This window comes from Furipterus horrens, unplaced genomic scaffold (assembly GCF_987537825.1).
Source record: "Furipterus horrens unplaced genomic scaffold, mFurHor1.1.pri manual_scaffold_5, whole genome shotgun sequence".
Classification (NCBI taxonomy): domain Eukaryota; kingdom Metazoa; phylum Chordata; class Mammalia; order Chiroptera; family Furipteridae; genus Furipterus; species Furipterus horrens.
In genome coordinates this window covers 8,793,012-8,818,941 of record NW_028327175.1, presented here as the reverse complement: position 1 = coordinate 8,818,941, position 25,930 = coordinate 8,793,012, and the positions used below count along the sequence as shown (strand labels likewise).

Below are 25,930 nucleotides of genomic sequence, written 5' to 3'. Positions count from 1 at the left end.
GTTAGGAACTGTCCAGTTTCTTAGTGTAGGGTTTCTTGGCCTCAGTACCCCTGACATTTTGGGGCTTGCTGTCCTGTGCATTGTAGGCCCTCTAACCACTGGACATCACTCCCACAAGCCACCCCATCCTGGCACCCCACAGTTGTGATCATCAAAACAGTCTTCAGACAGCACTCCATATTCCCTAGGAGAATGCCACCTCTGGCTGAGAACCTGTATCTGTCTTGCCCTCACCATCACCCCCATCTTCTTGTCTCACCCTATCCCCAGGACCAAAGTCCTGAACAGGAATTCCTTTCGATGGACCCAATTTAAGTCTCACCTGAGGTCAGTTAATAATATTTTAGAAAGCACTTATTTTCATTAATTTATTCTCTTATTTATCCACTCATCAGTATGTGTTAAGGACCTGATATAAACCAGGCCCTGGGATTATGAGGATGAAAAGACACATTGATTTCAGGGGATGACACAGAACCAAGTGCCATTTCAGTCAATATACTACTTGGTGTGGTACATTTATGTCTTGGTTGGGGATAATTTGTCAACAAAGCCACCTGAAGTTTCTTTACTGCTCAGAACGAGGAATGGAGACTGTGCTGTGGACATCTGTGGAATGTCCTTTAATTATATGAAACAGAACTGTCTAGAACCTCCCACCTGTGTCATTTTCCCAACTTCTAGAGCACACATTTCTGCAAATGGTATCTATTCTGTATAACTCTGAGTTCGAAACTGTCTGAGACTTTTCACCGGGGCTTACCTGGCCATATGTTTTGTATGGAAAATGAGGGAGAGCCCAGCTCCGTGATGGGAACCATAGCCACAGTGCTATCATCAGCTGTCATCAGAAGCACTTTCTCTGGTTTTTCCCTCTTGAGTCAACTCCAGAATGCTGGAACCCCCTGAGAACTTCTGCCCAGGTGTAGGTCCGGGAGAAGTTCCCATGGAAGATAGTCTTCCTTGCAGTTCAGACATTCGAATGGAATTGCAAGACCTACTACTACTGGCAAATCAATTTGCAATGTTAACATGTGATTTCAACATTGCTATGGTCTTCCAGAGGTTCATAAATGAGGTATTCCATCTTCTTCTGGACTCAGAAGTAATCACCTAATATCTTGAGAGTCTAGTCCATTTTATAGATGCCTATTGAGGTTAGGCAGTTTGTCCAAATTATCTTGAGATACTTATTCAGCACTTAACCTTTTTGAAGCTCAAACATAATTCAAGCAGAATGCAGAGCCATGGCTACTCTTTCTACCAATGAAGACCCTGTATCACTTTATTACAGCAAGAGAGACAGACATTATATTCCCTCATCTTCTTCCAGAACATTCAAGGGGAATACTGACCCATAGCCTGCTGTCCGCCCCATCTCAGACTCTTTCACTTCTCTGGTATGGCAGGGTTTCCGGGATTCATGTTCACAGTCGTCCTCATCCGAATAGTCTCCACAGTCATTTTCACCGTTGCATAGAAGTCTCCTCTTTATGCACCTGCCTGCAATCAAGATCAGGAAGACACTGTGTGTCTCATGCCAGAGGTTATCTCTCTCTGAAGTTATCAAATGCAATTTCATGCTGGCGTAGAGGGAACACACATGCATTTGACTGCAGAATATACAGAAGATGTAGATGGCCCACTTGGGGGCCCCTTTCACACTTGGAAACATGAGCACCTAGAGGTGTGTTTCTCTCTTTACCCATGAGCGCACACAGAAACCCGTGAGGAGTCAGAACGCAAGGGTTACCTGATGCACATCTGAAGTCGCGGCCGCAGCCCGCATCAGTCTCTTCACAGATCTCAGTGGGCACACAGTCTTGTGTGTCTCCCAGACTAGCCAGGCACGTCTTCCCCTTAAACTGTCCAAAGGCTTCAATACTCCTGGAGCGAAACTGCACAAAGCCAGCTGGAAACATTAGCATTTCTAATTCCAAAGGGGGTTCTGAGCTAAAACTGTGCATATACCACTGCAGCCCTCCAAAGCCCCACGGTCCATGGTTTTAAGGTGGGAGCCACGAAAGCACTTACGGTTACTTAAAGGAACACCTCCTGTTCTAGGGCTGGCAGTGTCTTCTACAGAGGATGGTTCCTCATGACACTCGCTTAGCATGCGTGCAAAATTCAGATTACCCAGCATGGGTATCTGTATTAGATGTTTCTCCCTCCTTCTCAGTTTGCGACTTGGTCGGAGGCTCCCTGCCTTACAGTCATTTCCCTGGAGATGCTGGCAGTCCAGTCTCCGCCTGGGAATGTCAGCAGGGAACAGCGTTGAATGCTTACCGTTTGATTCAGGCAGGGGTCACATGGCGACCATTCGCTCCAAGGGCTCAGTCTGCAGTCTATGGGCTGTGGAGTGTCAGTCCTTTGTGCTGCCACTAGGACATAACTAAGATAAGAGAACATGTCAGCTTACCATGGCCAACAACAAAAAATAAGGGTGATGAGGAAAAACTAGCCAGGCATCAGGCATCCTGCTGGGTGTCTCACTTTGATGAAACTTATATTTTCAACTAGTTTTTGAGTTCACTGAAGCTCCTACACACTTTGTTTCACTTTGTATCCTATCTCCCACCTCCCACCCCCACCCCCACTCCTGCCAACAGTCTCGCAGAGCATGGAGTTGCCTCGGTCTCCTGCAAATTCAAGCAGCCGGCTCGGTCATTCCAAAAGCAAGTGCCGTATTGATTAGGCTTTCCCACTCCCGCATCCTGCGTTTCCTGAACTGGAAGCCTTACCCCTTCACATTCCACTTCAGAACTCATTCCTCAGCTTTCTACCTCTGAACAGCCTATTCTACCCAACTCTGGGCAGGGCTTTTCTGGCTTTGAACTTGTCGTTCTCTTTGGTTCACCACTTGAATCTCTACTGGTTACAGCACCACCTCTCTCTCATTTAATGACAGAAAGAAAAAAAAAATGTCAAAACAGAAGCCACCAAATAAGAATCCTATCAACGTCCTGCCCACATGTCCCTGAGCTGGCACCTCTTCTTTGGACAATGCAGCCTTTTTACTCCAGGGGGCTGACAAGGAACTTTTAGATCCCAGCTCTTCTTTGAGACATTGACCCATCAAATATCTCCTCCATTTAAAACTCTCCCTCAGTTCCAGTTCTTCTCCATTTGAAATATATTGTGCTCAAGTCTTTGACATGAAACATAAATAAGCAGATGAGCGAGCATATGAAACACTCTTTCTGAACTTTACATTTTCTTTCAGCAACCCTCCTCTCCCTTCACCGTGAGGCTTAAAGAAATTGCCATAAACGTGTGATGCTTAAAGAAATTGCTATAAACATGTTTATGTTTCTCTCACAACCAAAATAAAAATAGTTTCATCTCCTTCTTCAGCAAGACATGTCTTTTATCTACCTCTCAAATTCTCTCATCTTTTTTAGCCAACTTTCTTGAAAAAGTAGGTTGCACCCTGGTCTCTCGTCCCTGACCTCCCAATCACTGCCCAACTCCCCCACCTCAAGGATATTGCCCTGCCGAAGTCAATGATGGCTTTCAGGGGGCTCACTTGGTTCCTTTCAGTACTTATCTCATTGACTTCTTCCAGGAGGTCAATGCAGTTGACCACTCTTGCCATTTAAAACACTCCCTTCCCTTGGACTGAATGGCACTAGACTCCTTTCACTTCTTCTTTCTCTTCTGCCCTCTTTTCCAACTCTTCCTCCTTTGATATTCTCTGAAATACTGTTTTTTCTCGAGATCCTGTGCTTGGATTTTGTTTTCTCTTCACTCTTTCCCCAGGGGTTTGGTTTCCATGTATATGCTAAAGACAGTCACAAGTCTGCCGTTCAAACATCTCTTCTGAATTTTAAACTCTTGGACAGAACACCCAGTTGAACATCTGCAGTTGAATGTCTTTGTGGCTCAAAGAACTCAGAGCATCCCAAAACAATTACTTTCCCTCTTCTCTCAAAGCTGCTCTTCCCTTGCATTTATTATCTGGGTAAACAGAATTTCCATTTAGGCAATCACCCTATGTAGAGACTTGGGTGTTACTTGTCTTTTCGTGAATCCCCCACGCTCATCTCCCATGTCTAATCAACCACTACAGCCTGTTGTTTACAGTCTCTTGAATGGTTCTCAAATCTATCCATCCTTCATTACACCTAGTGTAGATGTTTCTCTTGTCTACACTAACATTACATCTCTCCTAGATGACAAAAGTTTCCTTCGAATACAGTTTCCAGAATTCATTCAGAGAGATATATATTTTTTAATGCAGTGTTTATCACACCATTTCCCTACTGAAAACCTTTTAGTAGCTTTCATTTGCTTTTAAGATAAAGTTCAGATTTTCCAACATGGTGTGATAGACAGAGTAATGACCCCAAAGATGCCCAAATCCCCAGAATTTGTGAATATGTTGTTTTATATGGAAAAGGGACTTCACAGATGTGATTAAGGGGAGATTATCCTGTGTTATTTGGGTGGGCCCATTCCAAACATGTGAGCTCAAAAGCAGAAGAGTGGCTCAGAGGGATGTGAAGACAGAAGACGAGGCAGGCAACATTCAAAGTGTAAAAAGGGACTCCACTGCCTATTGTTGGCTCTGAAGATGGGTGGAGCCCGTGAGCCAAGATATAGAGGCAGCTTCTAAGAGCTGGAAGAAGCAAGAAAACAAGTTGTCCCCTAGAGCCTCCAGATAGCCCCGCTGGACCCATTTCAGACTTCTCATAGAATTGTTAAGATAATAAATTTGTGTTTTTTCAAGTCACTAATATGTGGAAATTTGTTACAGCTGCAATAGGAAATAGACACATGGTCTAGGGCAGGGATCCCCAAACTGGGCCACAAAGCAGGAGGTGAGCTTGAATGTAATGTAATCGAGTCATACTGAAATCATCCCCCACCCCACCACTGGTCCATGGAAAACTTGTCTGCCACGAACTAGTCCCTGGTGCCCAAAAGGTTAGGGACCGCTGGCCCAGAGAACTGTCCACGGCTCTATCTCCTTAATTCTTCAACTTCATTTTCCTTTATTGAAGTTCCAGCCACATTGAACTTGAAATTTCCAAGATGAGCTACTTTTACTCATACCTTCAGGCCTTTAAACTATTACTTCTGATTCCTTATATTAATGTCATCTTGGATATACATTTTTTTTCCTTGAGGATTTTCTTTAACTTCCTGTGTAATTTATTTTTCTCTGTACATATTCTTATAGCATTTTGTCTTTTCCTATATCATCAGCACCTTTGCAATGACATATGTACATGAGTCTATCTAGAATGTATCTGGCCATGTAATATGAAAAATAGAGACATTTATTGAAGAAGACACAAGATACAAGAAACATCGTACATAGGACAATGATGCCACAGTCTCCTTCAAAGTAGGCACCTTGGGACCTCACACAGTTCTCCCAATTGCCATCAGCTGCCCCATTGTATTTCCCTGAATCTCATCATTGGTCTGAAATCTTTTCCTTTTAAAAGGTGATTTTAGTTTTGGGAAAAGCCAGAATTCACAGGGTGCCAAATCTTGGCTGTAGGGGGGTTAAATCTCCTGGGTGATTTGATATTTCGCCAAAAAATTCTCCATGAGATGTGTTGCGTAAGCACATATGTTGTCATGATGAAGTTGCCAATTACCAGTTGCCCAGAGCTGCGGCCTTTGGAATCATCCAAATAGTTTTTCACAGAATAATGTTCAAGCTTAAAGCAAAATTTGATGATTTGTTGCTCTACTTGCTCAGTCATTTTGAATGCTCACTCAATGGCATCTACCGCCCCCACTGACTAGTACAGTGAAGTTGTCATTGTTCATGCAGGCGCCTTCCATTCCACTCTCTTTGGTTACCAGGTTACAGGGATGTCACTCAAACTGTTCTGTTATGTTAACAATGGCTGGACTTTTTCCAGACAGACCTTGTTTTTCATTTAATTAATTTATTTTTCACTCACTTATCCATTTATTTATTGATTCATCAAATGTTTATTATTGTCTATAACTTTCTAGGCATCAAAGATATAATGGCATGCAAAATAGCAAAACAAGATAAAACAAAAACCACAATCCCCAGACTAACAGAGCTCATGTTCTAGATAAAAATATCAGTGAGTTAAGAAACTTTTAAATCTGTTCAGCTTGCATGCATCGAGTGCTTACAATGTAGTAAGTGCTCAGTAAATTTTTTTTAAAAGAAATCAATGAAATGCAAGAAGGGGAAGTCTTTGATCATTTTGTTTTGGATAGTCTTGTGTTTCTTTAGGTTATGCTCTCACAGTGAACCACCCACATTGTATTTGTGCAAAATTGCTTGTCATTAGGGTTGGATTTATGATTGGAGACAACATTTTTGTATGCCTGACTCCTGCCTACACCATCCAGAAACTCAGGAGGCTTGAAGAGCATCAATCTTTTAAAGTATAAGTTAAAATATATGACACAGGCTGCCAAAACTCCTTGAAGAACTTGCTTTCCTGGAAGTCTGAGTATTAGTGTATATCTGAAACCACATGACTAGGAAATTATCTGCTAGAACTTTTCCATAAAACTTAGGTGGCATCTGAAACTGACAGGCTTCATCAAGGGGCAATGGCACCTGTATGACTTATAGCACTGATTATCAATATTGATAGCATTTTATATCCCTCAGATATTAAACATAGGGTTATAAAATTGTGACCCTTACTCCAAATCAATTAAATCAGGCTTTCTGAGGACAGGTTTTAGGCAGCAATGTTTTTTAAAGGTGTGCCAAGTGATTCCCATGTTCACACAATGTTGGGAAACACCAGTTGGCAACATCTGGTGGATACCCATGAAATCTGTTAGGCAGTTATTAAGTGTGGATGTTCATTATATCAAAATAAATCAAGCTTGAGGCCACAATTGATCAGACAATGTCACTGAGCTGGATAGTGATTGGTTTCAGGAATTACTTTAGGCTCTACCTATTAACGTCTCTATAGATTTTTTTCAATATCTTCTAATTTCTTCAGTATAAGTGCTGTTGCCTTCAAGTGGATTATCTGCTCTGTCTTTTTTGTTTTCATAGCTTACTTAGATGATCATATCATTTTGTTTTAACATCTCCCCGTATGTTCATTTTGTCTTTACTCTGTATGTGTCTGTGTTCAATTTCACTCTTCTTAGAAGTCTTTTTTATTTTATTTTATTTTATTTATTTATTTTTAGGGGAAAGGAGGGAGAAAGAAGGGGAGAGAAACATCAATGTGTGGTTGCCTCTTGCACATCTCCAACCAGGGACCCTGCCCACAACTCAGGCATGTGCCCTGACTGGGAATCGAACCAGTGATCCTTTGGCTCCCAGGCCAGTGCTCAATCCACTGAGCTACACCAGCCAGGGCTTCTTAGAAGTCTTATATATGTATATGACTATTGGATTAGAGATGATCCTAGTGACCCCATTTTTAGCTTAGTAACCACTTTAAAGACCCTATCTCCAAATACAGTCACATCCTGAGATACTAGAGATTAGGACTCTAACACATGAATTTATTGAGGGGAAGGACAAAATTCAGCCCATAACACTCAATAAATATTTTTTGATAAAGTAATTTCTTATATTTGCCTACTAGCTTTACTAGACTGAGTTCAAAGCTCATTTTCTGATTAAATCTTTATACCACTGAGGGTATCAGTTCCGTTTTACAGATGAAAAACTGAAACCAGAAAATTATACGACTCACCCAAAGTTGGGCAGTTCGTGGTAGAACAGGATTTAGAATCTGCATCTCTGCCCTCATACTTCACTGCAATTTTGTCTTGTCCCCTATGCTTGTCTTCCGCCCTCCCCAACTCACCCGGACCCTCTTTGAAATACTGTAAAAAGTCATAGCTTACTCAGTAATTTCTGGACGCAACAGTCTCACCGTTTTTAGACATTTTGAGATAATGAGGACAGTTGAGTGAGTAAGGATTTTTTAAAAAATTAGGACAGCTCCAGGTAAAGCACATCTATTGGACAACCTCATTCTTACCTGAATGCATTTTAAGCTTACATCTACATGATGTCAAATAGGCAAAAATAAACTGAAAACTGTATGAATACCTAGCTGGTTTGCCTTTACTGCATGAGGTACCTGGACACATGGAGTTAAAATAAAGTCAGGGCTTGAGGAAATTATTAGGAGGAAATAAAAGATTACGCGAAAGACATGTGTTGCACTCTGTCAATAGCAAGAAAAAAAGATAAATGGTTTGGACATCTCCTTCGGAGCCCAACCCCCCCCCCCCAGCCTCCTTGGCTCACTGTGCAGATAATCTTCTGGAGCACAAAAACTGCACGTGGACAGCACTCGCCATATACTTTCCACCACGCTAAACTATTAGACTGAGTAGAGAAGCATTTGTAAAGCACTTTCTGGATTCTTAGATGAAATGTATTTATCAAGTGAAACCTGTCTCCAAGTGTTGCACACTCAGCCTGATGGTCACTTCCTAGATCAAAGTGATGTGCATCAACATGGCAGGCAGTGTTACTCTGGGCCAGAAATGCATTAAATAAAGGACCACGGATGTATGCCTTGTCCCATCTCCCTGCCATGAAGCTTCTAGCTTTAGAAAAAGAAAAACTCAGAAAAAGCCCACTCTCCAGGATGCTTGGTTGTCGGCAGGAAACACCTGCTCTAAGAAAGAATCTAACTGTCAATAAGTAAGACACTGTAGCTCCTTTGAGTGGAGCAATTTAGGACTGTATTCTTGACCCATAGATCTGCTGGCTTGTTTAATCAAGATGAAAACAGCAATGCCCAACACTCTAATTTTTCTCAAGACCTTTCTCGATGTCCTAAATCTCAGTTCAGAGTCAACATTTAACGATCTTTATGGAGGGTCTACTCTGTATCATGAATTATTCTAGTGGCTGGGACCACAAGACAGTATTCTTACCATCATGGAGCCTACATGCTAGTGGGAGAGATTCTGAGTAATTACTCAGGTGAGATTACATGAGTAATTTGGTGAACAGTGGTACAGGCTGGGTGAGGGCAGGTGGAATCAGTGGGTATGTTTTGGACACCTTATGTTTGTGATGTCTGTTAAATTTTCAAGAAGGCATGTAATCTAAGGATTTAGACATGGGGGTCAGGGTAGAGGTGTGCACCACAGATATAAGTTAGAGAGCTGTTAGAATATAAGTGGTATTTCACACCAGGAGACTGGATGTAAGTGAGTGTGTCTAGAGTTAGGCTAGGATTGAGCTAACTTTTAGTGAAAATGTTACAACATGTCTGTATGCTGACGGTAACAAAGGGAGCTATTGATGATGCAGGAAAGGAGCCAGAAGTCAAGGAACAGAGTCCTTGATGAGGTTAGAGCAGAGCAATCCAGTGCACAGTAGGTGGGTTGGATTTCTGGGAACATGTCTGTCCTAACACCAAGGGCTTCATTCAGAGAACTTAGCTGAGTTGCAATTGCCATTTACTTATTGGTATTTCTCACTAGACTGACTGTAAGCTCGGTGAGGGCAAGGACCCTCATAAGACATTAGGTGTTACGCTGTAGCTACTGATGCAACATCTAACCCATGTTGCAAACTCAGTAACTGTTTGTTGTATTGAATGGATGAATAAACAAATGACCATACTTGGCTGATGGTAGTTGATAAGTATCTGTTCACCTGTACTTAATATGGATAAATCAAACAAATGACCATACATGGACAGTAGTAGTTGATAAATAAATATCTGTTAATGTGTATTAAATATGGATATCACAAACACAGGTGGAACCAACCAAAGAAGAATACCTTCAATTTAATAGTTAAACTCATTATTTTCTATTAATAAGTGTTTACGTACTTTTCACTGTTGTTGAGATAAATTTAATTAAGATAAATTGGAGAAAGCTATCCCGGGACTTCTGGCCAAGGTGGAGGCCTAGACAGACACGCAGCATCTCCCTCCACAACTAAGAAGAAATACAACTACCTCAAAACTTGAGGCAACCAGAACTTCCAGAATGTTGAGCTGTACAAGAAGTCCAATAACAAAGATATAAAGAAGAAATACTCATCTAGACAGCTAAGAGGGACGGAGCCGGGGTGGAGAGGATGCAGTGTGGAGGTGGCAGCAGCTGAGACAACAGCAGGCCAGCAGAAAGAGCAGTCACATATTTTATAAGTCAGGAGGGACACCTGGGGAGCACTCCCAGCACCAGACTGGATTGCACAGCTCACGATCCCAAAGCTGGGGAAACTAAAGCCTCATTGCTTCTGACTGTGAAAACCAGTGGACGTTAGGGCAGAGGAAGAAACTGCCAGTCTATCAGTAGAGCCCACTTGTTTAAAGGGCCCCCACAGTCCTAGTACATTCTCAGACTCACTCACTCTGGGAATGACAGCCAGGGCAACAGCAAGAGGGATGCCAGTCCCATATGAAAGTGGGAGAAGTGCCTGGAAAAGTGGAGAGTGCTAAGCAAGTGGCATTGTTCCCTCTCAGATCACTCCCCACATACAGAGCCACAACGTGATGAAACAGGTTGCCCTGTACTGACAAATACCTAAGGCTCTGCCCCTTACAATACAACAGGTGTAACAGCTCTACGTAAGACACAGAGGCAAACAAACACAGAAGCCTGTAAAGATGAGAAGACAGAGAATTATGGCCCAAAAGAGAGAATGGACCAAAGTTCTTGTTGGAGAACTAAGCAAGGAGGAGATAGCCAACCTAACAGACATAGAGTTCAAAACACTGGTGATAAATATGCTCACAGGCTTGACAGATATGCTTGAGTATGGCAAACACATAAGGGAGGAAATGAAGGTTACACTAAATGAAATGAAGGCAAATCCACACAAAACCAATGATGAAGGGAAGGAAAGTGGTGTTTAAATCAATGATTTGGAACATAAGGAAGAAAAAAAAAAATAAACAGCCAACCAGTACAGAATGAGGAAACAAGAATTGAAAACAATGAGGAGGGGCTTAGGAACCTTTGTGACAAGTTTAAACATACCAACATCTGAACCATAGGGGTGCCAGAAGCAGAAGAGGAAGAGCAAGAAATTGAAACTTTATGCGAAAATATAATGAAGGAAAACTTCCCAAGTCTGGTGAAGGAAATAGATATATAAGTCCAGGAAGCACAGAGAGTCCCAAACAAGCTAGACCCAAGAGGACCACACCAACACACATCATAATTAAAATGCCAAAGTTTCAAGATAAAGAGAGAATCTTAAAAGCAGCATAGAAAAGCAGAGGATTACTTACAAAGGGGTGCCTATAAGACTATCAGCTGATTTCTCAAAAGAAATGTTTCGGGCAAGAAGGGACTGGCAAGAAGTATTCAATGTAATGAAAAGCAAGGACCTACAACCAACACTATTCTATCTAGCAAAGCTGTCCTTTAGAATGGAAGGGCAGATGAAGTGCTTCCCAGACAAGGTGAAGTTAAAGGAGTTCATCATCACTAAGCCATTATTATATAAAATGTCAAAGGGACTTACTTAAGAAAAAGATTAAAATTATGAACATTAAAATGACAACAAACTCACAACTCTCAACAATTGAATCTAAAAAATAAAAACAAAATCCTACTAAGCAAACCAGAATAGGAAGAGAATCATAGGTCTGGGGATCATTTGGAGGGTTACCAGCTGGGAGGGGGAAGGGGGAGAAATGGGGAAATTGTGTAGGCATTAAGAAGCATAATTTCTTGATACAAAATAGACAGGGAGGAAGTTAAGAATAATATAGGAAAGGGTGAATCCAAAGAACTTATACGCACGACCCATGGACATGAACTAAGAGGGGTGGGATTGCTGGAGGGAAGGGGGGTAATGGACAGAGGGGAGCAAAGGGAAGAAAAAAATTGGAACAACTGTAACAACATAATCAATAAAATATACTTAAAAAAAGATAAACCGAACAATAATTGATTGCAATTATGAGTCCTTAGTTTATGTCAGGAATTCTTTGAAGCCTTTATATTCGTTATCTCAATTTTTAAATCAGCCCTATGAGATATCTACTACTAGTAATATTACAGTTTAAAAACAATGAACCGAACTCCAGAGATGGCAAGTAGTTTTCCTCATGTTACCCAGCAGAGTGTACTTGGTGACTAAGTTAGGATTCAAACTCAGACACATATCTGGCCACTGTCAGGATTTCCAACTCCCAGTCTAATACTGCTTCTGAACTATTTGAAAAGTGAAGAATAAAATCAATATGAAAATTTTCACCATACTAAAAACACATCATGTCTACAGCCAAAAGATAAATGACAAACTGGGGAAAACGTGTTTGTAATTCATCTCAGAGACTAATTTATAAAATGGTCATAGAAATCCCTAAGAGAAAGACAAGAGACTGAGCAGGAAAATAAACAAAAGACATGGATAGGTCACAAAAAGGCCTTTAAACAGATGAAAAGATGTGCACCCTCACTTAGTAATAGAAAGGCAAATTAAAACTATTCAAATATACCTTTATTTTTTATTCTAAGATTGGCAAAAATAAAATGGTTGGCCTAGAGATCCTATTCACAGGGTTGTGGGGAAACAGGCATTCTTTAAAAAAAATAAAAAAAATTTCTTTTCCATCATCTACTCCTTCTCCCCTGGCAACCCTCAGCTTGTTCTCTGTATCTATGGATCTGTTTTTGTTTTGTTTTATTTTGCTTAATAATTTATTTCATTTTTAAAAAAGATTCCACATATGAATAAAATCATTTGGTATTTGTCTTTGTCTTATTTCACTCATCATAATACCCTCTAGGTCCATCCATGTTGTTGCAAATCAAGATTTTATTCTTTTTTATTCCTGAATAATATTCCACTGAATGTATCTACCACATCTTCTTTATCCATTCATCTGTTGGTGGACACCTGGGTTACGTCCATATTTTGGCTATTACTAGAAGTTCTGCAATGAACATTTATTTTTGTACGTGGTATAAGAAAGTGGCCCAATTTCATTTTTTGCAGTTTTGCTAACATCACTCATTGAAGAGACTGTCTTTATCTCATTGTATATGTTTGCCTCCTTTGCTGTAGATTGACTATATAAGCAAGGATGTACTTCTGGGCTCTCTATCTTATTCCGTTGATCTGTATATCTGGTTTTATGCCAGCACCACCGTTTTCATTATTGCAGCTTTGTGTATAGTGTCATAGAGGGAATGTGACACCTTTCCCTTTGTTCTTTCCTCAAGATCTCTTTGGCTATTTGGAGTCTTGTGGTTTCATATACATTTTAGGATTACTTGTTCTAATTTTGAGAAGAATGCCATTGGTATTTTAATAAGGATTGCATTGAATCTGTATGCTACATTAAGTAGTAAAGACATTTTTATAATATTAATTCTTCTCATTCTTGAGCATGGTATATTCTTCCACTTATTTGTATTATCATACAATTCTGGCCAAAGTGCAAAATAATACAAATTCCACAGGGCCACGGGGAAATTTTAGAGAGGTCACCAAGGAGATTGGTTACCTTTTGACCCAGTTACATTGCTTCTGGGAATTAGTCCTCAGGTATAATAATCTACTTGCAGAATCATAAATAAATAAGGTTATTCATGGCAAAAGATTGGAAGCAACCCAAATGTTCAGTAAAAGACGGTTATCTGAATGGTATAGCCACACAATGGAAAATTAATCAGGTGTGAGGAGAATGAGGAAGTTCCTTCTCTACTGATACAGATAGGTCCCCAGACTATATCATAAAGTAAAAAGAAAAAAGTAAAGTACGAGGTATTTTATATAATATGATATCTTTAAGAAAGAAAGGGGGAGAGTAAGGTTATAAACTAATAAAGTGGTTCCCTATAGGCAAAGGGTGAGGTGGATGTTGGAAGTGTTCTAGGTACTTTACCTATAATCACACACAGATCTCACGAAAAGTTATGAGTAGGGACATTAAGGCTTCTTAATATATTCCTCATTATAGTTTTTGATCCTTCACGCATGTAAATATATTGTTACTTTAAAATTAAAAAGAAAAAATACAATGATAGCTATACTCATCATACACTTAACCGCTGCCTGTCACTGGGCTGAGCACATTGCATGTACTATCTCAGGGATTTTTTTCCTGCATGTCACAATTTTATTCTCATTTTCCAGGTGAAGAACAGAATTAGAGAAGTTAAGGAATTTGCCTAAGGCCCCATAACTAGTAAACTGTGGACCCTGGAATTAAAATCAGGTCACCTGGCTCCAGGATCTGCGTTATGAGCTATTCTATTAACACAGTGGTTTCTAATATTTCTATTCTGCCTCGAGAAACATAAGAGATCATGGCTCCCTCATGAGCTGCTCTCAAAGGCATGCTCAAGTTTGGGAACAAATGGCCACTGAGAATCTCCCTCAGTGCACTAGCAGCAATAGCTCGCAGTAGCTGTGACTTCAAGATGAAAAGCCTGCAGCAACGTGGATGCGAGCTGCAACGCCATCCCTTCATCTCCTGAACCAGAAGGCGTACCACAGTGAAAGGAGCAGCAATAGTATTATTTTACAGAATACTTCACATTTATAAAATTCCTACCACATGGCAGGCACAGATGTTGCAAGTACAAGACATGGAAATATACTATTGAAGTTTCCCAAAAAGCTTTATTAGGTAGGTGCCATCCCTGTCAAATTGTTGAAATACTAACTCCCTTACCTCAGAATGTGACCTTATTTGGAAAGAGGGTCTTTACAGAGAAAAATCAAGTTAAAATACAGTCATGAGGGTGGGCCCTAATCCAATATGACTGGTGTCCTCATAAAAAGAGGACATTCAGCCTCAGACGGATGTGCACAGAGGGAAGATGACATGAAGATGGCCTTGTGATGACAGAGGCAGAGATTGGAACAATTAGCTGCAAGCCAAGAGATGCCAAGGATAGCTGGCCACCACTGGAAACTAAGAAGGATCCTTCCCAGAGTCTTGGAGGAAGCATGGCCCTGCCCATAACTTAATTTTGGACTTCTAGCCTCCAGAAAGGTGAGGCAATACATTTCTGTTGCTTGAAGCCATTCAGTTTGTGATACTAGGGAATGAATACAATTACCATCTTATAGACAAAAGAACGGAAGTATAGAGTTGGAATAGCTTGCCTAAACCTGCAGCCAGTTTGTAAGCTGTGGCCTTGAACTGAGGTTGGGAAGCCTTGTGCTCCATTCTAATCAAATTGGCATTAAAAAACATTATTTGTAACTTTGGTTTTTTGTTTGAACTGTGCATCTCACTTCAAGACTGATCTGAACACTCTGTTTTGACCTCAAGCCTGTACCAAAGGGCAGAACAGGGAGTGTTCAGAGCAGCGCAGCCCTAAGAAACTCACCAGGGCAATGGCAGTGTGGTGCACAAAGCCAAGTCCAACTGTGCAGTGCAGCTGCTCAGAGCTGGGGGCCAGCCAAGGGGGATTGCTGGTCTTCCCTGAGACAGCTGAGCGGGGCCAGGACCCAGGGGGTACAAACTTCAAAGCAGTTGAAGCTTTCCCCACAGCCTCTCATTTTTAATCAGCAGGACTCACAATCCAGGAATGTGGGTTGCTTAAATTTTTTTTTTTTTTTTAACTTAAGAAAAGGTCAGGATAAGTATAAGGAGCTAAAGCAACTTTCAGGAGCTGGCTTCCCAGCTCCACTTTGTACTTCTGCCCAGCAAATGAGCATACTACCTACCTAAGTGGGACAATGTTTCTTCGATGACGTGGAAAGAGGAAGAGATGGGGTGAAGGAAAGCCTGGGGGAGCACTTGACTCAAGCCCTCACTGGTCTGGGTAGCACCCCTGTGTGCCCACCCCTGGAAGATGAAGCCCTGTGGGCAAACAATGTGCCGAGGGGGCCCAGGCAGAGAGGCAGCCTCCAGTGCAGCCGAGAGGCAGGAAAGACATGCTTACGATGGATACCAGAGTCCCAAATAGAATTTGGTTAAACCAACAGTCAAACGACAGAAGAAGAATTGAATGCAGGTCACAGTTATATCTGGACAGAGGGCAGCGTTTGGGAATATGATTTCCCCCCATTCTCCTGTCAAAGCCCAGATTACTTCAATCCCACCGCCAGATCACATCATGCCATCTGGGGTCAGGCAGCTCTGTTCTCCAGCAATTCTGGGTACAGTGTAGGTGTTCAGCATTGTCTGGTTTATTTATTTTCTTGATTGGCTTGTCATGGGCTTTGTGTTTCCAATTAGGATCAGAGCAAAAGGAGAGAAAGAAAGTTTCTTTGCTGGATGCATGTGCACCAGGTCTGAGCTGTGGTGATTCTTCTTGAATGGAAGAAACTCCACCCTATTCCCAAGGACAAAGCCTTGGGACACAATTTGGGATATCAAGAAAGAGAAGCAAAGATGGTTCCCTTTTGCCTAATGTATGGACACATGGGGAATGGATGCCATGGCTCAGTGGTAGACACTGAGGCAGAGCGTGGGAAAAGTGAATTTCCTTTGCTTTAAGCTTCTTGAGCATTAGACAATGATAAACCCAGCTTTACCATACTCGAGTAAAAATCAGCTTTGTTTTAGAATTCCAGGTACTTAAAGACATCTCAGCCTTAACATTTGAATACCTTGTTTCAAAGAAATCCTTGGGAAGAGCAGCAGGTTTGCTTAGAAAACTCTCAAAGATGCACCCCATGCCTGTTCTTATTCTTTTTCAAAATTTAAATTCTGGGGCTGCATATCTCAATGTGAGTTAAAAAATTTTTTTTTGTTATCCTGCTTTGTTGTTAAGAAGTAGACCTTGAAGTAACAAAGCCCACAGTGAAATTGCAGAGACAAACACAAGAGGGACTCACCTGGGAGTTGGCCCCGCTGTCAGGACACTGATTTCTAATGTGCATATTAATATGGCGAAAACAAGCCCTGGGCCGGCCGACATCTGTCTAGTTAGGCAGCTTTGAGTGGAATGGCTAGCCGGGTCCGTGGTGGCATTTATAAGCAAAGGGCAAGAGTACCAGAGCAGCTGTTTGTTTTTGATCAGGTTTTCTGTTGAATTGCTCTCCTGAGTGCAAAGTCCAATCAGAGAGAAGACATTTCATAATTCTCAGCCTACTGTTTTCTCGTATTAACAAGTATAATCAAGCAAGGAGCCCGCAAATGCTAAATTGGCTAAGATTAGCAGCAATGTTGTGTGAAAAACAAAAACGCACAAACAAAACTAAACCCTAGTGTTGCTCATCTTTGGAGATGCTGAGAGGGAAGCAAAGAGAGCATGTCCTTTGGGATAAAGAGGTCTGTGGATGATTTCCACAGAAGCATCAACTCAAATTGCAGGAGAACCGCACTGCTGGAAAGGGGGTCAGACCCAGGTCCAACGTGGAAGTGAGCTGTGGGGCGCATTTGCACAGATGGCAAAGGCAGAGTGTCAAACGCCCTTAGAGCCTTTCTTTGTAGGCAGAGTGCATCCTCCTGGAGAATTCAGGTAACCCCCTAAGGCATTTACATCATTCTCTAGGAGGATCTGGTCGAGAAACACAGGATCGATTCTGTCAGCACAATAGATTCCGAGATGGAACAATTTGCTCCAACCCATCACAAAGGATGCCTCCCAGCCCTTACTTCCTGATTTTTGCATGTACTCTGGGACTTGTGGGAAGGGTGAGGTGTTTTGGAAAGTACCTGAAAATGTGGTCCTCACAGCTGCCTTTAAAATACTGTTTGCATAATAGAATGACTTGGGGACCTGAGACAAATTCTGAAGAACTCAGGAGGAGTTGATGTAAACCATGTGTGATCAAGACATAGGTTCACTCAGTTCACTGAGAGCATGATACCATTGGATGTTAGATTTTGATGAAACTAGCCTCTTATTAAAGGGGCTTGTGCAGTTGAACTTCCTCATTGACCATGAACGTGCATCTGACCTGATGGTAAGCAGGTGCAGGATGGTTTGCTATCTATAACGCGGAAGAAATTGGGGGAACTTTGCTCATAACCCCTCTTTCATTGTGAGCAGTCCAAGGTTTGCATTAAAAACACTGAAACATGCTGGCAGGTAAAACCTAAGTTAGAATGCACTACACGTGAGGTTAAATTGATGTGTCCCATTGAGAACTAGCAAACTCAAACTTTGACGTGATCATCCATTCTGAAAGTGAGCTCTGGAGAAGCCAAAGGAGGATTAACTCGCTGAATTAAAAGTGAACGAAAGACACTTTCCCTCCATGCTTCTGACAAGCATCTTGATTTTGGGAAGCACAAGAATAGTACTATGGCGAGAAGGAAGTGTTGGTGAATGTAAGATACGCTCCCACAGGGGGATGGTGCCAGTTTGGGAGGCGGCAGAGTGAGTGGTTAAGTGGGCCATCTGAGGTTCAGCACAAGAACAGGGGAGGCGGGGGCGGGACTTCCCTTTAGCCACTCACCAGCTCTATGATGTTGCCCGGTTCATCGAGTTTTTTTGCGTCTCAGTGTCCTCTTCTAGGCAACAGGGGTGATGGTGGTGGTGGCCGCGCACCTCATGGAGTTGATATAACAATTAAACAGCCTATTATAATACACCCAGAACAGAGTCTGCAGGTGACTCCCGCGACGCCTCCCAGAACCCACTGCTGTTTCTCAAACCTGGCAGTATCGTGCTTGTGACGACGTGAAATGGAGAGTGAGGGAGCCCTTCAGGGGGCAGAGCTCAGGAGTCTCGCAGTCCTCCCCTCAGTGTCTTTCCAGCTGAAATGGCACGTCCCTTGGCATGCAGATTAGGAGATGCCAACATGAACGCCGGCTGTGCAGTGGCTTTTTAGTTCCCTGCCTCCTTCTGAACTTTATCCTCTCTGGTAATCCTCATGGTACCAACACACAGAAACCAGTCAGTGCTCTGTGTCCTTTAGCTTCCACTTTCCAGTCAAGGGACCTCACCCCGGGGAGAGGGGGGTTCTGCCCAGAGACTTTTGTGATCTGCATTTGGAGGGGGGCCAACACTGGGTTAAACTGTCATCTGGGCATGTGGGAGTCACACTGGCTCCTCCAGCACCCATCTCCAAGGCCTTCTTGCCAAGGCTGGTGTCACAGGCATGCCACCTGCCCCGTGCACAGGGTTCAGCACTCAGAAGGACCTCGACCTGGTTTAATGCTCTTGAAGTTCTCACTTTTATGTTTGAACTTTTGTTTTGAAAGCAAAGTCTGAGAGAAAAATGAAGTATACCCACGAACAGAGGAAATACACATGGCAAACATCACCCCATTGGTACACAGTGTTTATGTTGCCCCATAAACACAAAATTCAGGCGAACGTACAATCTGTGCAAGTTCTGTAACTCCAAGCTAAAGCAGATGTAAGGTAAGCATGTCATGTCCATGACTGAGTATGTGACAGCTCTGAGAGGCACACTGTTCCTTTGAACTAGAACTTGCTTCCACACAAAAAGAATCATGAATGGCCAAGAAACACTGTCCTACCCTTCTTACTAAGATCACTTTCTTGCACTAGCCATCTACTCATGCTGAATATAATGACATAGAAGAAAAGAAAAGAATAGCACACTCTATAACTTCTCCCCCCTAAATCTTTCTTTACTTATTAGTAAACTAGAGTGAACTGTAGAATGTACATGTGTCAGGAAGTGAATTAAAAACAGCTCAGTTAGTTTTGTGCCGTGTTTCTACCATCTGACTGGAAGGAAATTCACATGAATGTAGGAATTAGGAAATGCAAATTGGGGGATGTCAATGGATCCACTTATGAGTTAAAGATGGGTGGTAAAATTCATGCGAATACTTTGCATTTTAATTGCCCTTTATTTGGAACATTAAGTAGCAGATAAAATACATCATGACATGAGAGAGATTGGAGAAAGAAGAAAGGAAGTTCGTATGTTAATGTCTTTAATGGCACTCCTTTCCTGCTTTTTGCACAGTGGATTTTTTATTTTGTCTTAGGCCTCACAAATTATCCAGCCAGTCATGCCTCTTCCATAACTATCTTCACCATAGAAATTGGTACAACTTTGCACTTGATTTCCCAGCCTCCCTTGCACCTAGCAATGGCCAAGAGACAGAGACTAGACAGAGACGTAGCTGAAGTCTTCTGGGAACCCTCGAGGAAAACTGAAATGCCTAGTGTAAGGAGAAAACATTGAATTAGGCTGCCTTTCTCCTTCCTGCCCTCCTTGAACATTAACATCATGTTTGGATCTAGGCAGCCATTTTGTGACTGGTAAGCAGGAAACACCAGACCAGAGAGCCAAATCTGCAAAGGTTGGAGTGAAAAGCTAGGAAAAGTCTGTATCCTTGAGCCCAAACCAGAAGCCACTAATCTCCATCGTCAAGAAATTTATTTATTTATTTATTTATTTATTTATTTATTTATAGAGACCGGGGAAAGGAGACAGAAAGAGAGGGAAACACTAAGGTGAGAGAGAAACATCGATTGGTGGCCTCTCATATGTGCCCCCTCTGGGGATGAACCCACAACCCAGGCACATGCCCTGACCAGGAATTGAACCAGTGACCCTTTGTTCTGAGGGAACATGCCCAACCAACTGAGCCACACTGGTCAGGGATAATCTAGATTTTTATGTGAGAAAAATACCCCTCAAATAATTTTAGCCACTGTAAGCCTTTCCATTACTGTAGTCAATTTTTACTACTGGGCCTGTGGTTTATAAACTGCCGGCCGGTGCCCAGGATCTTTGATCAAAAGAAGACAATCCTCCTGCCTTTAGCCCCATCATTTCTACCATCAAGGCTCTAACCTAGTCTCTCTGAGATGAAGACTGAAAGGCAAATGTCATATCAACCCTTCCATCCTCCATCTCCTCCTGCTCCATTAGCTCCCCTGTTCCACACAAAAGGTTCTGGGCTGGCCAATCAGTGTGAGTTGGTACTAGGCAGAGGCAGCCTTAGACAGACCTCAGAAACATCCGCAACTGGGTTTCGGCCCAGTCAGGTCACCAGGTAACTTTTAGAATGGCAATAATTTCCCTTGAATAATTTCTGTTGAAATCAATGAGATGAAAAGAGAATTGATATAAAATTTCATGACTAACGACATGAGGAAAATTTGCCATGAAAACTTCCCAAATCAGGGTTTTGTTTTTCTTCTTTTATAACCACCTCATCTTTGGTCACCGCAGAAGCCGTGTTTCTTTGACACTGAGGAGCCCATATTGTTATCTTCTCAGACACTGGTTCTCATGTGATTTCAAGACATGGGAGAGGTTTAGTAATTAAGTGCACAATTCCAGAGCAGTAAGGACAGATAAGGGGCTCGGTCCCTCACTGGGTGAGTTGACACATAGCTGGTCCTTATCTATCAGCATTGAACATATGAACAGGACATGTGAACAGGCTGGGGCCAGTACACAGACCTGTGTGTGTCCATGTTTGACAGATCAGCTCAGAACATGAGTCTTAGTTATTTTTAATGGAAGAGACTTAGTTAAAACCTTTCACAGCAGGAATTAGGTGTGTTATTATTTAGCAATCTCTTCCAGTAGCAATAGCTTAAATATTTGCCACGGACTTTTGGGGAGCTCCCATCTGTCACTAGAAGACTTTGTATTGACCCTATTCCGGGAATTTGGGTCAGAGTCCTCACTCATCGGTTTATTGCAGGGTCAATCAACTCCTGAGTTACCTGTGCTCTGTGCCCCCCCCCCAACCGTGTTGAGCACAAGAAAGACACAGCACTGTGCTCTGTTTAGCTCTCTCTAGACACCACAGTTCACATTTTGATGGAAGAGTTGAAATCACTGACAATGCACAGCGTTACGATAAAATACCATGGAAACCACTTACTCAAGAGTTGGAGCAAGTCACAGCCATTTTGTAGCACAGCTGCCCCTCTCAGACGTGAGAGAAGAGAAGCAGATCCCACCTCACAGGGTAATGAGATCTACAGGGTGAAGTCACACTGTGTAAATGGTAAAGCCCATCACAGATGCAAAGTTACCTTGAGGCGATCAGTATCTGCTCTCTTCGTATCACCTCTATGAGAAAAATATGGGGACATGCTGACAGTTAAAGGTCAGCTTTTAGCTTAGATCTCTCTGATGCCTAACTGAAACCCTCTTCCAGGGAGAATAGGGTTATCACGAAAGCTCAGCTTCTGGCATACAGCTGTGAGTAGCCCCTGTGGCTAAAGAGACCATAAAGAAGAGGTCTGTTTCCTCTTCACTCAGACACTTAAGTAAGCACCTTCCTCTGCCTGGTCAACAGTAGTTCCTACTACTATGCTGAAGTGAATATCCTCCCCTCTATACATGTGCAAGGGTTAACCTCTGGCAAGATTTTAAAGATTAAGCCACCTGGAAATGGCGCATGGGCTTCGTGGGTGAGACACAGTGCAGAGCCTCGGGCTAAGTCAGATAATTTGTGCAACATGCTCTTATCAGCAGCCTTCTCCCTCTGTGGCTCTCAGGAAGCTGCTTTTGTGTGGAGTGTTTGTCTCTGTGTTCTACTCATTGTTGTCAGAAAGAGACCAGATGTTACAGGTAAGTGGAAAGGTAAGGCAGCTGATATCAAACATCCCATAATAGTAAACACCAATCAGTGATCCTCCCTTCCCCAACAGACACACACACCAAGTCTGTCTTATTCCTAGAGGAGTGAAGTTTAACACACAGACTTCTTGGGGTCATCTTCCTCATACATCTAGGTCTTCTTGAAAAGGATGAGAGCCTTACACTTTTATACAGGGGAGAGTTAAACAGAGTGTCTTACTATTAGGCCCTAGTCAGGTAGCTCAATTGGTTAGAGCATAGTACTGATACACCAAGGTTGTGGGTTTGATCTCTGGTCAGGGCACATGTGAGAATCAACCAATGAGTGCATAAATAAGTGGAACAATAAGAATTGATCTCTTGACTTAATGGCCAAGATGGAGGCCTAGACAGACACACTACATCTCCCTCCACAACTAAAGGAACACAACTACCCCAAAACTAGAGAAAACTAGAAGTTCCAGAAAATTGAGCTGCATGGAAGTCCAAGAAACAAAGATATAAAGAAGAAATACTCATCCAGACAGGTAGGAGGGGCGGAGCCAGGGCGGAGAGGACGTGGTGTAGTGGCAGCAGCAGCGGGCCAGCAGAAAGCACAACCACACATTTAAAAAAGTCAGGAGGGACACCTGTGGAGCATTCCCAGCTCCTCACCAGACCTCGAAGCCCATGGTTCCAGCACTGGGGAAAATCAAGCCTCATTGCTTCTGACTGTGGAGATCAGTGGAGGTTGGGGCAGAGGCAGAAACTGCTGGTCTCAGCAGAGTCCTCTTGTTTAAAGGGCCCCCATGGTTCTAGAATGTCCACAGACCCACCCACTCTGGGAACGACGGCCAGGGCAGCAGCTAGAGGGGTGCTAGTTCAGTGCAGAAGTGGGAGAAGTGCCTGGAAAAGGGGCGAGTGCTGGGCAGGCAGCATTGTTCCTTCTCAGACCCCTCCCCCACATACAGCTCAACAACATGGTGAAATGGGTTGGCCTGTACTGACTAATACCTAAGGCTCTGCCCCTCACAATGTAACAGGTGCGACAGCTCTACTTGGGACGTGGAGGCAAACAAACACAGGAGCCTCTCAAGATGAGGAGACAGAGAAGTATGGCCCAAAAGGGGGAATGAATCAAGGTTCCAATGGGAGAACTAAGCAACGAGGAGATAGCCAACCTAACAGATGAGGAGATAGACAACCTAACAGATGCAGAATTCAAAACACTGATGATAAATATGCTCACAGGCTTGACAGATATGCTTGAGTATGGCAAACGCATAAGAGAAGAAGTGCAGGCTATACTAAGTGAAACAAAGGAAAATCCACACAAAACCAATGATGAAGGAAAGAAAACTGGGGTTCAAATCAATGCTTTGGAACATAAGGAAGAAAAAAACAGTCAACCAGTGCAGAATGAGGAAGCAGGAGTTGAAAAAAATGAGGAAAACTTCCCAAATTTTGCAAAGGAGATGGACATACAGGCCCAGGAAGCACAGAGGGTCCCAGGTGAGCTGGATCAAGAGGGGACCACACCAGGATGCGTCATGACTGAGATGCCAAAGGTGAAAGATAAAGACAGAGTCCGGGAGGCAGCAAGAGAGAGGTGGAGCGTTGCGTACAGGGGAGTGCCTATAGGACTATCAGCTGATTTCTCAGAGAACACTTTGTAGGCACAGAGGTAATGGCAAACAATATTCAGTGTGATTCAAGGCAACCTGTGGCCAAGATTACTCTATCCAGCAAAGGTATCATTTAGAATGGAAGGGCAGATGAAGTGCTTCCCAGACAAGGTAAGGCTAAAGGAGTTCATTATCACCAAGCCATTATTATATGAAATGTCAAGGGACTTACTTAGAAAAAGATCAAAACTATGAACACAAAGATAACAACAAATTGACAACTATCAACAACTGAATCTAAAAAATAAAAACAAAATCCACCTAAGCAAAACAGAATAGGAACAGAATCAGAGGTGTGGGGATCATTTGAAGGGTTATCAGCTGGGAGGGGGAGGGAAAGGAATGGGGAAATGGTACAGGGATTAAGAAGTATAATTGGTTGGTACAATATAGACAGGGTGAAGTTAAGAATAATATAGGAAAGGGTGAAGCTATAGAACTTATATGCACGACCCATGGACATGAACTAGGTGGGATTGCTGGAGGGAAGGGAGCACTGGGCAGAGGGAAGCAACGGGGGAAAAAATTGGAACTTGTGTAACAACATAATCAATAAAATATACTTAAAAAGTTGATCTCTCTCTTCCGTCCTTCATCTCTTCCTAAAAAAATAAAATAAAATAAAATAAAAAAAGACTGTCCTACTGCTAAAGATACCTGATCATTATTGGCTAGCCCACCTCATATAGAAGTTCCCCTGAATGGCCTGCACCAGCCTGGGCCAGTCCACAGTTGTGTCTTCATGAGGTCAAGTATGAACAAGAGTAGGCAAAGGGTAAAATACATGAGCCAAGAGTTCACTATTGAATGATTCTTGGTCCTGACATAGGCTGAAGTTGTTCTGGCACAGGGCTTATCCATCGGACGCCCATGAAACTCCCAGGAAGAGGGTCTGTAGGTCTGAGAGAAGAATAAGGCATTGAAAGATGTCACACAATAATCCCCTCATGGATTTCCACTTTCTCTTTGTCTTCGGGACAATCCACAATGCATTGTAACTAACACTCACCTTTGATGGGTGTATTTTATACCTTGACCCTAATACAGCAACCCAAAACAAAAGTCAAATATTAGAATAAACCGATGGAAACACAAGAGATTTTGCCATTCCAGTTTATTGAAATGAGTAAATTTATAGCTTTATTTGCATAAAGAAAAGTGCACAAGTAAACAAGTATGTATAAAACAATTGAGTGGCTGATCATCACTTTAAAAATTTTTTCTACTTTCAAAAATTCAACTACCTAGAAATAATTGCCTCCAGTTTAGCACATTTAGGTATTTGGACATATAAAATACTATTTCAAGTCTGTGTTTGTAGTGACCGAGTAGGAAGTCAGATGGAAAATTATGCCAAACATGATACACTATTTTATTACCATTAAACATAAAACCACAGGACTTTAGCTTGGACTACTTGGGGCTGATTAATAGAAGTTCGTGAAGCCACCATCGTATTTAGATCCTGAGCGATCATCCTTTTTCTACGTAAAGGTTACATTGTATGTGGTCAAATCGCACCCACCAGAACCTGAGCATTAGGGGTCAAGAGACAACATTAAAAACCCAACATAAACAAACATAACTCACTTTGGCAAGAACAAACCCTTCAGAACCGTGCTAACAATAGGACTGAACATGAACTAGGAAAGCTTCCAAGGTTAGGAGGAGAAAAATATTACAGATATTAGATTTTTAATAATAAGAGCAAGTAATTGTTTGCAGGTTTTTTGTTTTTTCTTTTCCTATTTATCTTCTAACTAACTATGACATTGTGGCTTCAAGAAAAGTTTTCCAGTTACTTGATAAAGGTCTAGCATGACCCAAATAAGCACCTAATATGTTTGGCACAATCACATTTAACTTTGTGATGTGTTGTCCTTCACTGCTGAGTTGAGTTCAGGTT

The 25,930-nt window shown here is 42.2% G+C and overlaps 1 protein-coding gene across 1 annotated transcript in view; it reads right to left on the bottom strand.

Annotated features, from left to right (window-relative positions):
• Positions 1–16,838, bottom strand: part of C9 (complement C9) — a 40,880-nt gene extending 24,042 nt beyond the window's left edge. The window contains exons 1-4 of the mRNA XM_090276153.1: positions 16,718–16,838; positions 2,287–2,392; positions 1,754–1,898; positions 1,356–1,503 (exon numbers count right to left, since the gene is read on the bottom strand). Of these exons, the coding sequence (XP_090132279.1) occupies positions 1,356–1,503; positions 1,754–1,898; positions 2,287–2,392; positions 16,718–16,800 (482 nt within the window). The 5' untranslated portion in view covers positions 16,801–16,838. The remainder of the gene's footprint in view (positions 1–1,355; positions 1,504–1,753; positions 1,899–2,286; positions 2,393–16,717) is intronic.
• Between the last annotated feature and the right edge of the window lie 9,092 nt (positions 16,839–25,930).